General features: G+C 30.1%; 1 protein-coding gene across 3 annotated transcripts; it reads left to right on the forward strand.

Moving 5' to 3' along the window:
• Positions 1–4,240: 4,240 nt before the first annotated feature.
• LOC102614992 (uncharacterized) lies at positions 4,241–10,902 on the forward strand. Of its 3 annotated transcripts, none has more exons than XM_025095605.2 (2): positions 4,241–5,311; positions 5,959–6,615. In XM_025095605.2, exon 1 carries the CDS (start codon positions 4,347–4,349, stop codon positions 5,283–5,285), a length of 939 nt encoding a protein of 312 aa, XP_024951373.1. In that variant the 5' UTR covers positions 4,241–4,346; the 3' UTR covers positions 5,286–5,311; positions 5,959–6,615. The 3 variants fall into 3 exon arrangements, with proteins under 3 accessions (XP_024951373.1, XP_052291510.1, XP_006469998.1); XM_052435550.1 differs by lacking the exon at positions 5,959–6,615 and adding an exon at positions 5,659–5,922; XM_006469935.4 differs by lacking the exon at positions 5,959–6,615 and adding an exon at positions 10,473–10,902 and having other exon boundaries at positions 4,247–5,311.
• Positions 10,903–15,278: the final 4,376 nt, after the last annotated feature.

Raw genomic sequence — 15,278 nt, forward strand, 5'->3', positions numbered from 1 at the left:
TGGATTGGGCTAATGGACTAAATTCAAATTTTAATCTTAAATTCATGGGATTGCTAATCCTAATTTTCATGTGGGTTTAGTTGGGACTAGATAATGTCAAGAAAAATATTTGTCCATTTATAATATCTTCCATAATTTATTACACTATTTTATTTATAACTTTAAAATTATTTATTTATTTATTTATTGTTTTTAATTAAGTAATTTATTTTTTATTCATGATTTACTTAAAAGTTATTAATTAATTTATTATTTGAATAATTTTATTTAATGAATTGATATAACTCTTTTGAAATAACCTATAATTTAAATAATTTATACTTCTTTATTTGTGTGTGAGTGTATATATTTCTTATTAGTTTTATTTTTAATTAATTATAATATTTCTTGTTAAATATCTATAAATAGTTGATATTTAAATTCAAATATTAATGTAAATACTATTTAATTTTATGTAAATTTAATTTAGCATGATCTAATCTGATACCATACCAAACATAAGTCAGCACTATATATAATCCAACCTAATTTAATCCATTTTAATATAATCCAATTCTAATAGTTAGTCCAATCCAATCTTGCATGCCAAATATAGCCTCAAAGTACTAAAAATATATTTTTGCAATTTGGGTTTCCTTGAATTAACTCATTTATCACTTGTTCTTTTATTTTGTTTTATTTCCCATTGTAGACAATTTGTGTTTATAACATTTGATATGATAATCTAAAAAATAATTTTTTAACTAATTTTATTCTTATGTTATCTTTTTCTCTTTTTAGTTCTTAATTTATTTTCACTAAGTGAAAGTGGTTGTTGTGCTTACATAGTCCTAGATAACATGGTTCTAAGTACTAAAAACATATTTACGGCGGTTTTGGTTTTCTCAAATTAACTCATTTATCGCTTGTTCTTTTTTATTTTGTTTGATTCCCCGTTGTAGACAATTCGAGTTTGTAACATGTACAATGATAATGTAAAAACTAATAAAAATAAGATAAAAGGACATCTACACCCCCAAGTCTTGTGAAAATGATCACCAACACCCCCAAGATTTCAAAAAGGAACACTAAGACCCCCTTTAGACTATTAACCCTTTACCACTATTATTCCACCAAAGTTGATTTGAAAATTTATAATAAATACAAATACTATATAAATAATGTAATTTATATAGTAGACTAGCAATATTAAAATATTTTGATATTTTAATGAATTTAAATATGTAAATTATTATATTTATTTTAATAATATAGTTTTTTATTGTATAGATTTTAAATAAATATTTGCATTAATTACATTTTACAATAAAAAAAATCTCACATGCTAATAATGTTAAAATTATAATCTAGAATATTCAAAATAATTTAAATTTTAATATATTAATTTTAATGTTATGATTCTATTTATTATATAATTTGCTTTAATATAATAAAAAATATCTAATAGATTGTAAATATTAAAATATTTGTTAAATATTGAAAATTTTTCAATATATATATATATATTGTTAAATTTTTTTAATATTATATTTCTATTTATTATAAAACATTAGAGAATTTTTTTTGGGATAATAGAAATAAACGGTATTATGATTAAAAAGGAGTTTTGGTGCCCATTTTTTAAATTTTGGGGGTGTTGACTATTTCCTCGAACTTTGGGGACGTGGATGTCTTTTTTCCTAAAAATATTGTTCTAATTAATTTTATTCTTAAGTTATGTTTATCTCTTTTTAATTCTTATTTTAGTTTATTTTGACTAAGTAAAAGTAGTCTTTGTGGCATAATTCTAGGGAATATAGATTCTATTGTGCTTATAATCTTTAGGTCATTTGAAACCAAGTCAACCAATGGTAGTTGGCAAAGAGCAAAGAAGAGTAATGGTGTCACAGTGGGGAATCAATGGGAACAAATGGAGGTTCTTCAATTCTTTTGATTGACTCCATTGAATGCATGTTGGGTTGGAGAGAGCTAAAGTTGGTGATGGAAAATACAATGATTAAGGGACAGTTGAGAAGACTTTTGCTTCAAAAATTTTACCCTTGAGGACAAGTGTATTTTCTAAAGGGAAGGGAATGATATAATCTTTTTTAAAAAAAAAATTTCCAATAATTTTATTCTTAGGTTATCTTTGCCTCTTTTGAGTTGTTAATATAGTTTATTTTGACTAAATAACATGGGTTTTATTATGCTTATATTCTGTAAGTCAGCAAGTTAGTATCTAAACTAACTAGCATTAATGTAAAAAATAATAGGCCAAAATATTTTATTTCGCAATTGGGTAGCTGCAGTTGGAGATATTTAGTCTCTTGAATTACTTAAAAAACATGTTTACAGAGGTTTAGATTTCCTCGAATTAACTCATTGATCATTTTTTGTTTTGTTTGATTTCCCGTTGCAGACAATTTGTACCTATAGCATATATCCTCATTATGGATCTGATCTACAAAGTTAAAATAAAACGATTAATAAATTAATTGTGCTTTAACCATTAAGGTTAGACATTAACTTCCAATTGCTCTTTATATTCTTATATCTAAATCAGAGAATGACATTCGTTACTTTTATTATTGTTAAATGTTACAATTTTACCTTAAAAACAACTAAACTTATTAATAAAGGATGGTAAATTTCTAAGCCCTTACTCATGAAATAATAACAGTTACAACCAAACGAATTTTTTTTCCAAACCAAGCACAACTTTCGGGGGTAAAAAAATAAAAAATAGTTGTTATTTTGAAAGAGAACAAAAGGGTTACAATCAATAAAATCTTACAATTTAAAAGCACATCATTATAATTTATAAATGTACCTGAGCTATAGCAACTTACTGATCCAATAATAAAATTATAAGGACGGTTCATGCACGCTACATGATATTGTGAGAATTTGTCAAGAAGAATCAGAGGATGAGCAGCCTGATACGTACGTACATCTATACAGCCAATTAAAGAATCTCATTTCAATCAGAAAGCATCCTATCCCTAGGGAAAAGTCGCTAGTGATGAGCCGAGACGTATTGTAAAACAAGCTAATGAAATAAACAATCTCCTGTCTAAGCGTCAGCAAAGAAATTAAGGTTGATGCTGATCTGAAAAGAAATTTAGGTATGGGTTGGCAAAATATTTAATGTTCTATAATAGGTACTGACTGGCTCGATTGATAGCTAGTAAGATCTCTTGCGGTGCTGTCATTAATCGAGCGATGATAGACCGCTGATTGGTATAATCACACAGAAGAAAAATATATAATGAATTGTAAATTTTTTATAATATCTTTTTTTAAGTTGAAATAAATAAAATGACGTTGTTTTGTCTGAGTTTAATTCTTTCATTTTTTGGTCTTATACCTCACCTACAAACGACGTTATTTTAAATGAGTTTTTATCAAAATCTAGCTAATGTTGAGTTCCCAAATCATTTTCCATACATAAAATTCAATCATTCAACTGGGAATCGCTGGGTTCAAAACCCTTTCCAAATGAACAACGATATCATGCCATGTATCTTATTAATATATTTCGACTCCCATCTAATTGGTCGGAATAGGCCAATCATATCCCCTCAAGATTAATGAATGATGATTGGACCATTTGTTCTCAGAAATTAAAGAAGTCGCACGTGATTGGATAAATTTCAACAAAGAAAATTTTCAGGAAACGAATATCAAACCGATAAGCCCAAAATAATAGTACCACGTGGCGGCCAATCCCATCAAATGACGCTACAAATCTCTCCCTAGATCCACGTCTTCATCTGACCATCCACGCGTCCTCATCGGCTTATGCAACCAACGCCATACACCCCACTCTGAACCACGAGCGTGAAACAAACGTGCGGCAAGAAGTGACTGTACAATGTTCTCCACGCGCGTAAAAGAGAGTGGAATATTAAAGGCACCTGTTGTTTTGGTAGCAAGATGAAGATGTTGTCTGGTAATAAGAGTCCACCACGTTGCACTTTCTGGAAGCTCCCTAAAAGTATTTTCATTTACAATTTTTATTTTATTTTAAAAATTTGACACAACAGCAACAGCGCGTTATTCTCAAGGACAAAAAAGCCCAGGTGTACCATTCTGTCGGCCAGTGCTGGGTACGTTCTGATTTCTCAATGGCTGAGACGTGGGACCAGGGCTAACGTTCGATTACGTGGGATCATGCTACTTTGGGAGTGGGTCCCATGAAAATAGAGAGGTCTCCCTACAGCTGCGAGTGTTGCCCTAGACACGTGGTGCTATCGCAAATGTATGTACTCTTTTGCATGATCATGACTGCTATCTGAGCTTCTCTTTTTCTCCTTTCTCAGTGTCTCTGCAAAAGTGAAAGAGAGAGAGAGAGAGAGAGAGCTGAAATGGAAGGTAAAGGGTGTGGTAGTGGGACTGGGAGCTGGTGCATGCTAAGATGCGCAGGTGGTGCGCATGATAGAACGGGTATCGATCGGATGATGCTCGGATTCCGTCCGATTGCACCGAAACCGATGACCGGAGGGAGTACTGGTTCGGGTAACTTGTTAAGTGACAACAAGAACCTGGTGATTAGTAGTAAGAGATCTAAAAGAAAATACGTTAGGGTTCGAAAGAATAATTATAGTTACAGATCAAGAAAGAACAAGAAAGCTGATCATGGAGGATGTGAAAGTAAAGATGAGATTGTGACGTTACAGTTGTTGCCTGAGAAAGAGAAAGCTGTCGACGATTCGGAGGATTCAACGAGAAGATCATCATCAGAATCTTGGTGGTGCAATATCGACACTGGTGGTTGTACGGGAAGAGAAAACGTGCAGGTGTCAAGGACGAATGAAGGAGAGACGGACATGTGGCTAGGGTTTGGAGGTATGGTGAGAGATCAGACGGTGGTGGTGGTGGAGTCATGGGTGACAGTGGAGAGCGCGTCGGGGGTATGCATGGAAGAAGGGAGAGGGTTTGGGAGTCGCGAGGACGTGGAGATAATGAAGAATCTAGAGAACGACACGTGTCCGGGGTTTGTATCGGATGGCCTAAGTTATAAGGTTATGTGGGTGAATGAAGCGTACAAGAAGATGGTGACGATGGTGAGGAAAGAAAACGACGTCGTCGTATCAGCTGGGAGCGTAGTAGTAGTGATGGTTTCGTTGGTGATGAAAGTGAAGTTGCCGCGTTTTTTCACTTCGTTAACGTGCAGGGTTAGAGTAGAGTACACGTGGCAGAATGAGAAGTACTCGAAGATAATACCTTGTGATATTTGGAGAATGGAGTGTGGAGGGTTTGCATGGAGACTCGACGTTGATGCTGCGCTCAGTTTGGGTCGTTGAAGAAACTCATGAAAACCAATAATCAGGTACATCAATGTGCTGAATGGTCAAATCCCAAATGTGCATAGTAATCTCGGTAAAGAAAAATTAACACAAAACAAAATTAAGTTGGCATAATTAGATTTAATCAGATGCCATTGCGACCACTAAGTTTTGTTTACGTGTGTGTGTGTGTGTGTGTGTGTGTGTGTGTGTATAGATATATACACAAAGACTTATATAAAATAATCCCAGAAATCGGGGAATGTGATGTGGGAAGATGGGGCTAGGTGGTAACGTAGGATTTGTTGATTGGAGTATGTATAAGAGATAAGTACATGGGTATAATTAATTAAAGTTATTATTTTCTATCTTGTTTGCTAATCGTTCATAGGCAGAGAGAGCGGAGCTGAGGGAAAAGGCAATTGTGAAAACAATAACTAAAAGGAAGTCTAAACAGAGAACTGAAGAGGAAAAGAGAAACATTGGTAACATCAGTCAATACATGTAGCATTTAGACAATTAATGCCACTACAACTAATAATAAGCTACAAAAAGTTAATAATGTACTAGCACAATTATGCAAATGCAAACTACATGCTAAGCACATTTCGAATACAATTACCATCACAAATAATAATGTTTTGTATCAATATTATTTCTTAACTAATACAATTTATTCTGTTGCTGCCAGGTAGGATAGAGGGGTCCAAGTTGAGTTGGAATTATAGTCCGGTTGTTATTGATAGCTAACTAGTTAATGAAGATGTTGTCCTTACTTTTTGGAACGGTCGGTCGAGTCCATCGTGCTTCATGCACAAACTTAAAACATGTCATAGCTGAAGGGGCAAATGACATAAAGTTTACAAATCGTACGATTAATAAAACTGATGAGGGCTTAAAACAAGCACATTTAATTAATTTTAGTTTGTTGAAAAGTCAAATTAGAAAGGCAACCTAGCTTGTAATATAGCTCTACTTGCAAAAATAATAAGTTTCATATTTAAGATGTGGTATAGAAAATTGACTAGGGTTTTTGGAGAATAGCTTGAGAGTTTGTATTTTGTGGGAGCTAATGTCTGCTAGGAGAGAAAATTTATGTGGGATAGATTTAATAGGACCATCCACTGGTGGGCCTAATATAACTGCAGTTAAACTAATTTTATAAGATGACAACAAAAACAAAGAACGACAGTTGTACGTTAGCAGCAATGGTTGCGTTAAAGTCTATTAGGCACACTGGATTGGATTGGATTGGATTAGATTAATTATTTGGATTGGACTAGATTAAATTAGATTGAATTAAATTGGATTATATTATGAGTTGTATTATATTTGGTACAATATCGGATTGGACAATGTTAAATCATAGTTAAATACAAAAAAATATTTATGAATATTTAAGAGTAATAATTAAAATTAATTTAAAAGTAATTAACAAGAGCATTAAATATGTAGTAAATTAGTTATTGGGTAGTCATAATTATAATAAACAAATATAAATTAATAGAACTATTTAATTATTTAATTAATTTTTATTAGATATTTTAGATATATTTTATTTTATCAAAAGTTAGCAAATAATGTATATGTAAAATCAACTATTTACTTGTATTATTAATTTTCATGATTATTTTTAATATTACATTGGTGATTATTAAATTTAATAAAATCAATTATTATAACGAATTATTAAATAGTTAATTTTATTGGAGTAAAAGTACCAATTTAATTAGACTATAAAAACAAAATAAAAAATAAATTGAAGTAAATCATGAATAAAATAATTAATTAATTAAATAAATTTTAGGTTTAATTAATTAAATTTTAGGTTACAAGTAAAAAATACTGTTATTTATGAAAGAAATATGAATAAATCTTTTTCTCTTATCCTAATCCCATCTAAACCCACTTATAAATTGGGATTGTTAATCCCATGATTTAAGGACTAAATTTAAATTTAGTCCTCCCTAATCCAATCCAAGGAAAGTAGCCAAACATGGGATAAAATATTTAATCCCAAAGTTAATCCAATCCCATGCTTAATCCTACGGATCAGGGATTTGGGTTGATTTTTTTTTCTTCTCTCATCCTGATCAAATTAGAATTAGAGAAGAAATTTTCCTTTTTAGTGATAAAAGATAATGATAAAAAAAGAGATATTAAGTTTCTAAGAAACTGAGAAACATTAAACATAAATGGATATAAATAATGACTAACATAGACGAATTAAAGATAAGAATTATCTGTTTAAATAATATAAACGAAAAGTTACTGATTAGAATGTGAAAATCATTAGAAATAATAAGAAAATAATTTTAATAGTATGTATTTAGAAATGGGGCTTGATGAGATAAAAATTGGGACGTAATAGCTCTAGCCATCTGTTAAGACCAAATTTTAAGAAGTCTAAAACACTTCAATATAGTTTAAATAGCCCATCCTCTCAAAAAAAAAAAAAAAATAGCCCATGCATTTTTAAAAGAAAAAAAGGTTAATTTCGCATAACTCCCTTCATTAATTAGTTATCTTCCAAGTTACCTTTTACTTTTAAAAATCCGAATTTACCCTTCACTTTTGTTAAGTAGACCAAAAAAAAAAAAAAAAATCAACCCCCATCCAGTTTTTCTTATCTTTTGACTAAATATAGGGTAATTTGAGTTTTTTTTAAAATAAAAAGGATGATTTAAAGATAGTCAATTTAAGGGGAGGTAATTCAAAATTTACCCTAATTTTTTCTTTTAAATGATGGGGATATTTTGATCACACTTTTTTGTGTAAATCCACCTGACTTCTAAAAGTATTTACAACAAGAATAAATTTTTATAATTAATTAATTAAATCATTCTCATAACTTTTTTTTCTTACTTTAGTTTGTCTGACAATCATTAATCATTCAAGTTGCTTTAACATAAGTTTTATTTGACTATTATACCCTTATGACATAAAATGAACAAATTGTCCTAATAAATATATGTTCTTGTATCTAATAGTTTAAGTATTTAATTTTGTGACTTATATTTATGATTTATAATCTAACATTTTTAAATAAAATCTAATAATATTTAGTACTCTACATGTAAAGTATATAAATTTGACAATTTGATCATTTACATGAGTATAAAACCAAAAGACATTATGTTAGTTTAATTAAAGATTAATAATCATACTAATAAATTAGCATTGACAAATCATTTAGAAAATAATGAATGTTGCATAAAAATTAAAAAAAATTGAAGTTAAAGTAAATTTTGGTGCTTTATAAGGGTAAAATGGTCAAATAAAATTAAATTATATAAAATTAAAAAAAGATAGATTCAATTAATTACTTCTCTAAAATTCTTTTTATTTGAAATTTTAAAAAACTATGCAAACTTTTATAATCATTTTTCTAAAAGCTAGGTGGGTTAACAAAATGTATGGATGGAAATATCACTTACTCTCTTTAAAATTGAAAACTTAGATTAGAAGGTGCTATAAATTAGAATTTGGCCATTCTTAAAACAATTTAAAAGCTCACAAGGAGGGACTTCATTTGGTCCGCCTATGGGACCATCCAATAATAAAAGATCATGTATAGTTATAATTATTTTTATTCTTTATTATATATTGGATATTTTAAAATTTAGTATATATTGTTCAAAATATTATTGGGTGGATGCATCGATAACGTGGTGTGTACATCTCATATAAGACCTTCATTCTTCTGCTAGGAACTAATAATAACATAATGGAAGAGCACCTAACGCTTCGAAATAAATAATTAAAACTAGGAAGTATATATGGGAATTATATATAAAGTTATTGATTCCTTGCAGCGAAAATTTTATACAAACACACACAAACACACAAGAATCATGTAAATAGTTTTAAATAACTTGCATCCTCTAATCTTAGTTGATAGATAGGCTTGGAACTATTATAAGTACATTCAAATAGTAATTCTTTTAGAAATTAATGAAAGTGATATGCGAACATGTACATAGGTGCATATACATATTTCTTTATTTGTAGTACATCATATATTATCATAGGGGTAAAAGCTCGTTTTATTCCTATATTTTAAGGTTAGTATCCATTTCATCTTTATATTTTTAAAAATGCCTCAAAACATCCATACCTTTAAATTATTCACATCCCTGCTGTTACTTTTTGTTTTTTTTTACTTACTTTTACAATATTACCAATTTACAATAATGTTTCTTTTTATGAAATTAATATAAAAAAATAAATTATCAATTTAACCTCAAAAATAAAATGAAAACAAAAAGAATATCTATTAATTTTTGTGAAAGCCTTACACGTGTCCCAAAAAAAATTATTGTAAAAATAATTAAATTACCTATTTTTTTGGACATTACTAAAAAATAATTAATATATTAACTCCTCAGCAGTGTGTTCCAAAAAAAGTAACATATATTAATTTTATTTCTATTTTATTTTTTGAGATTAAATTGATAATTAATTTTTTTTTCATTTTACTAATGTCCAAAAAAAATGTTGTAGGAGGGTAATATTGTAAAAATCAAGCCAAAAGCAACAAAAAATAAGAGGAAATGTGCTAATAATTTAACATCGGGGATGTTTTGAGTTATTTTAAAAAATATAGGAACTAAACGGGTATTAATCTCAACATATAGTGACTAAATGAGATTTTATCCTTATCAGAGCATTCCCATGTCATGCTGAACTTTATTTGTTTCGGTAAGAACCTCATTTTTAGAGAACTTACAAAAGATAAAACATACATAACCTTCAAACTATTCTACTTATAAGGCCTTGTAAAAATACTTAACATTTACGATTAAAACGTAAAACAAACAACTGTAAACAATAAGTTTATCCCCAACAAATGGTGGAGGGTTTGAGTTCGAGTCTTTATCTGTGATTATGAAAGTATTGCTTGTGATTTCCATATTAGGCGTTGATAGTAGGTTTTTGTAAGAACTTAGGAACACCGTTTACACTGTACATAAGAAAAAAAGTTAAATACTGCAAATAATTGTACAATTAGCATATTGTTATAGATCAACAACAATATCCCCGTTGGTGATACTAAAGCTCTGCGTATATTTATAGCATAATTATTGAATATGTTTACAGCTCAAATCGAAAAAATTTCCAACAAATTTAATTATCTCATTCTTTTTGCTTAATTGATGAACCATCTTTATCAGTTGCTAATCGATGTTGTTATTGTGGCAAAAGCCTTGTTAAAATGAAGGAAGACTAGCCAGAAAGCAGCAGCGGATCAAAGAAGCTTCCGACAAAGTGTGGACTCTAAGTGTATATATCTATTATATATAGACATATGTATATATATAGCAAGTAGCCAAGTTAGTAAATTAAGTATTGAATAATTGAAGTAGTTTAATCTCCGATGACAAGTGGTGGATGCATGAGTCCAAGTACTCAAGAAATAATAAAATAAAAATTTACCAATCAAATTAACAGCTGATTGAGACAGATAGATGTGTTTGGATTGGCTGGACAGCTTGCAGAAATGAAGCTAAGAGTCGAGACGACAAAACAAATATTTTTTGTCGGTAGCAAGTCAAGAATAGGCTGTTAATTTGTATATGTTATCTGTAAACAAGTAGCTAGTTTTCTAATATTATGATCTGATCTTTTGTAACAATTTAGTGGCTTTTGCTGCTGACTTGATGTGATCAGGGACCGGCCGTATAGGTAAATAGGTGATCGGCAGGGCACGGCTACTAAACATACATGTATCACATACATGCAAGTAATAGAAAAATAAAAAATATATAGCAATTGTTTGGCTGCTACAAACATTTATTAATAATAATAATAATAATAATAATAATTGGGAATTAAATAATAATAATAAATAATATATTATTTAAATATAATAAATAAAATAATACTAAAATAATAATTATTTTAGTAGTAAAAGCCACATAATAATAAAAAATTAGTTTCAAATTTAATGAACTCAATTTCAAGATCAAAGGTAGAAGTTCTATATTTATTGGTTCATTATTTGTAAGATTTTGATGATTGCAAGTTAATGATCCTGTGTTTCATATTCATTAACCTAATTTTCAAGTTACTTTGGTTTTGATTTTAATGGTCCTAATTTCAAGAATAATGATAGATGTTTCATATTTATTGGTCCATAATTTGCACGACTTTCGAGGTTGCAAGTTCATGATCCTTTGTTTCATATTCATAACCTTAGGTTTCAAGTTCCACTTGTTTCATATTTAATGGTCATGATTTCAAGATTAATGGTAGGAGTTTTATATTTATTGGTTCATAATTTGCATCACTGTTAGGGTTACAAGTTAATAATCCTATACTTCATGTTTATTGCCTTAAGTTTCAAGTTACTCTGGTTTCTATTTTAATGGTCATGATTTCAAGAATAATGGTAGGTGTTTAATATTTATTAGTCCATAATTTGCATGACTTTCAGGGATACAAGTTAATAATCATTTGTTTCATATTCATCGCGTTAGGTTTCAAGTTCCACGGGTTTCATGTTTAATAGTCTTGATTTCTAGATTAATGGTGCTATTGTATATTTATTGGTTCATAACCTGCATTATTATTAGGGTTGCAAGTTAATGATCTCATGTTTAATGTTCGTTGTCCAAAGTTTCAAGTTTCTTTGGTTTCAAGTTAGTGGTCCCGATTTCAAGATTAATGGTAGGTGTTTCATATTTATTGGTCCACAATTGCATGACTTTCAAGGTTGCAAGTTAATGATCCCATAATTCATATCATTGGCCAAAGTTTCAACTTTCTCTGGTTTCAGGTTTGATGGTCTTTATTTTAAGATTAATGGTTGGTGTTTCATATTTATCGGCATAATTTGCACCACCGTTAGGGTTGGAAGTTAATGATCCTATATTTCATGTTTATTACCTTAAGTTTCAAGTTTCCTTAGTTTCATGTTTAATGGTCCTGATTTCATGATTAATAGTTGATGTTTTATATTTATTAGTCCATAATCTGCATCGCTGTCAGGGTTGCAAGTTAATGATCCCATATTTCATGTTCATTGCCCAAAGTTTCGAGTTCCTCTGGTTTCAAGTTTAATGATCATGATTTCAAGATTAATGAAAGTTGTTTCATATTTATTGGTCCATTATTGCAATGGTTTATTTATTGCAAGTTTATGATTCCATGTTTCATGTTCATTTCCCTAAGCTTTAAATTACATTAGTTTGAAGTTTAATGGCCCCAATCTTAGGATTAATGGTAGGTGTTTCATATTGATGGTTGATCAATTTTTTTTTTTAATATGAAGCCTAACCAGCATATGGTAGAGCGATATTTTCCGCTAAAGGCCGATCAAAAGCCATTAAGGCTCGGCCCAAGTCCAGCCCGTTCAAAATAAAAAATATAATAAGAATGCACTAGGATATGTTATATGTCATTAATCTGCCATTTTGTATAAAAATTTAACATGAGCATTGCAAGTAGATCATTAGATTTAACAACAGTCATCGTACCAATACTATTTACTTAGTCTTAAATCTAACCATTCAATTGATCACCATATATATTACAACTTATTAACAACTAAATTTTTTAAGCTTTTGCTGACAATATATGAATTGACATTAATGGAAGTGTAAGAAATAAACTAGCATATTCAACATCTAAAAATTCACAACATGATCACATGAGAAAGTGATGGACCACCTTTGTAACTTTTGACTTTTTGTCAATAATAATGGGATAAAATGGAGGAGAGAAAAAGCCTTCAGGTTAGAGAGAGGCCAACAAACAAGGACCCATTTCAAAACTTTATATTGTTTTGATTTGTTAGGACACTTAGACCCATTTTAGTGGTTTAATTATTCAACTGCAAAGTTCATTTCTATCATAAAATCTTGGACTCTTAAAATTGTCAAACGGTGAGTTTGTATGAGTGATGAAGGGCTGATAATCAAATATATATATATATATATATATATATATATATATATATATATATATATAAGACCAGCTTTGTAGTGATCAATAAAAGCAAATTCATAACAAGTACATTGACATGCATAAGAAATATTTAATTGTGATAAAATTGGTGACATGTAAACTATTTTGTAGGTGGACTAATTGAGGAGAGAAGAAAAAAAAATACATGAAGAGAGATGATTATTACTCCAAAGTTGAGGGAGTTTGAGGAGATGATAAGATTGAAGAAAATTTAAATTGATAGTAGCTACTTATACAATTGCTGTTATAACAACAGCAAGCTGCATAAGGAACTAATTATACTGCAGTTGCTGCTGCTGCATAAGCAACAACAACTGCTTATGGAGCAGTAGCAGCAACAATTTATGCAGCAGTAGCAGCAACAATTTAGAGATGTTTTAGCATTTAATGCAATATATAAGAAAAATACATACAACAAACTTGTAGTCACATCTATCGGTGTAAATCATCTTAAAAGAACCACCTTATTTGGATTTGCAATACTTTTTATGAAATTGTTAAATCATATGTATGGCTTTTATGGATTTTTTTGTCAGTAATGAAACAGAAAAAACCCATGAGTATCATAACTGACGGTGATAAAGCAATATTGAAGACTATAAAAAAATCATGGGTGGATGTGTACATCGCTTGTGCTATTGGCATCTTGAGAGGAATGCACAAGCAAATGTGAACAAAGATAAGTTCACGTCAAAATTTCTAGAGTTAATGTTCAAACCAATGTCCACTAATGAGTTTGAGTGACAATAGTTCTCTATAGTCTATGATCTGGAACTGGACTAAAATCCTTGGGTTTAAAATATGTATGTAAAGCATGAAAAATGGGAAAAGCTTATTTAAAAGGTATATTTTTCGACGGAATGCGAACCACCCAAAGGTGTGCGAGCTTGAATTCATACTTGGGTTGGTTTGTTGAATACAAGTTGAAATTATATGATTTCATTAGACAAATTCATTGTGCAGTGTATTGCATTAGGCACAAAGAAGTGCAAGATGAGTTTGACACAAACTACACAGCCCTTATCCTTATAATACATCTGCACAACATTGAAAAACATTCGTTAGAAATGTATATAAGGAATGTATTTCAGTGGGTTCGGACGAATATTCTTAATGAAGCCACACTCATTATGCTTTAATGTGCCAAGATTAGTGATTCCTATATCTATACTCTGACAAAATTTCAGCATCCTGAACGAAAATGGATAGTGGTAGTTTATAATGAAAAAGTTAATATCAGTTGTTCATACAAGATGATGGAATTTACAGGTATTCCGTGTAGGTATATATTTCACGTCATAAAGTTAGACCAACTAGTTCGTATACCACTTCCCTTGAGTCTTGCTCGATGTATCAAATCAAAGAAGGTTAGTACAGTGATGAAAATGACTGCTGCAACCTTACATATCGATAAGGAAATGTCAAAACTAGCAAAGTTCGGCTCACTAACAGTATGTAATAATCTGTCTTTTCACTGTAAAGAATAAGCAAAGTTATATAATAGTGTTAGGAGATTCAATGGCTGACAGTTTGCTTTGAACAAATGCTTGTCGATGATAAATCAGCAAAGTAAGCCAAATATAACGTACTTCAAAGAGGTTTGAAGTTGAAAGATCCAATTTTTTTATTAGTAAAAGTTATGCCAAAACTGGAAAACATAATAGGGTTAGAAATCGCAAATGTAGTCAATGTTTTCAGCCTGGGTATACAAAATAGATTTGCCAATTAAATACGTCAATGTGCATATAGACTAATGAAGGTGACTGCAATGTTAGCGCTAGAGGTTGTGCATCCAATGACATGTACTCAATGCCTCTTAGTTATAATGTGTTTACACCAATTGATTAGATGGCATCAACCTCGCAAAGTTCCCTAGAATTTACATTCGAGGTAACTCATCCTTGGATGCATGACATTTCAGAAGAAACTGATGTCCGCTACGACAACCGCAACGCATTTGGTATAACTTCTAAAACTGATGCTAGCATATACAATAATTGGTGGCCTCATCATAACTTGCAAGTGATCAGCTACTTTATTTAA

This window comes from Citrus sinensis, chromosome 2 (assembly GCF_022201045.2).
Source record: "Citrus sinensis cultivar Valencia sweet orange chromosome 2, DVS_A1.0, whole genome shotgun sequence".
In the NCBI taxonomy this organism is placed as follows: Eukaryota; Viridiplantae; Streptophyta; class Magnoliopsida; order Sapindales; family Rutaceae; genus Citrus; species Citrus sinensis.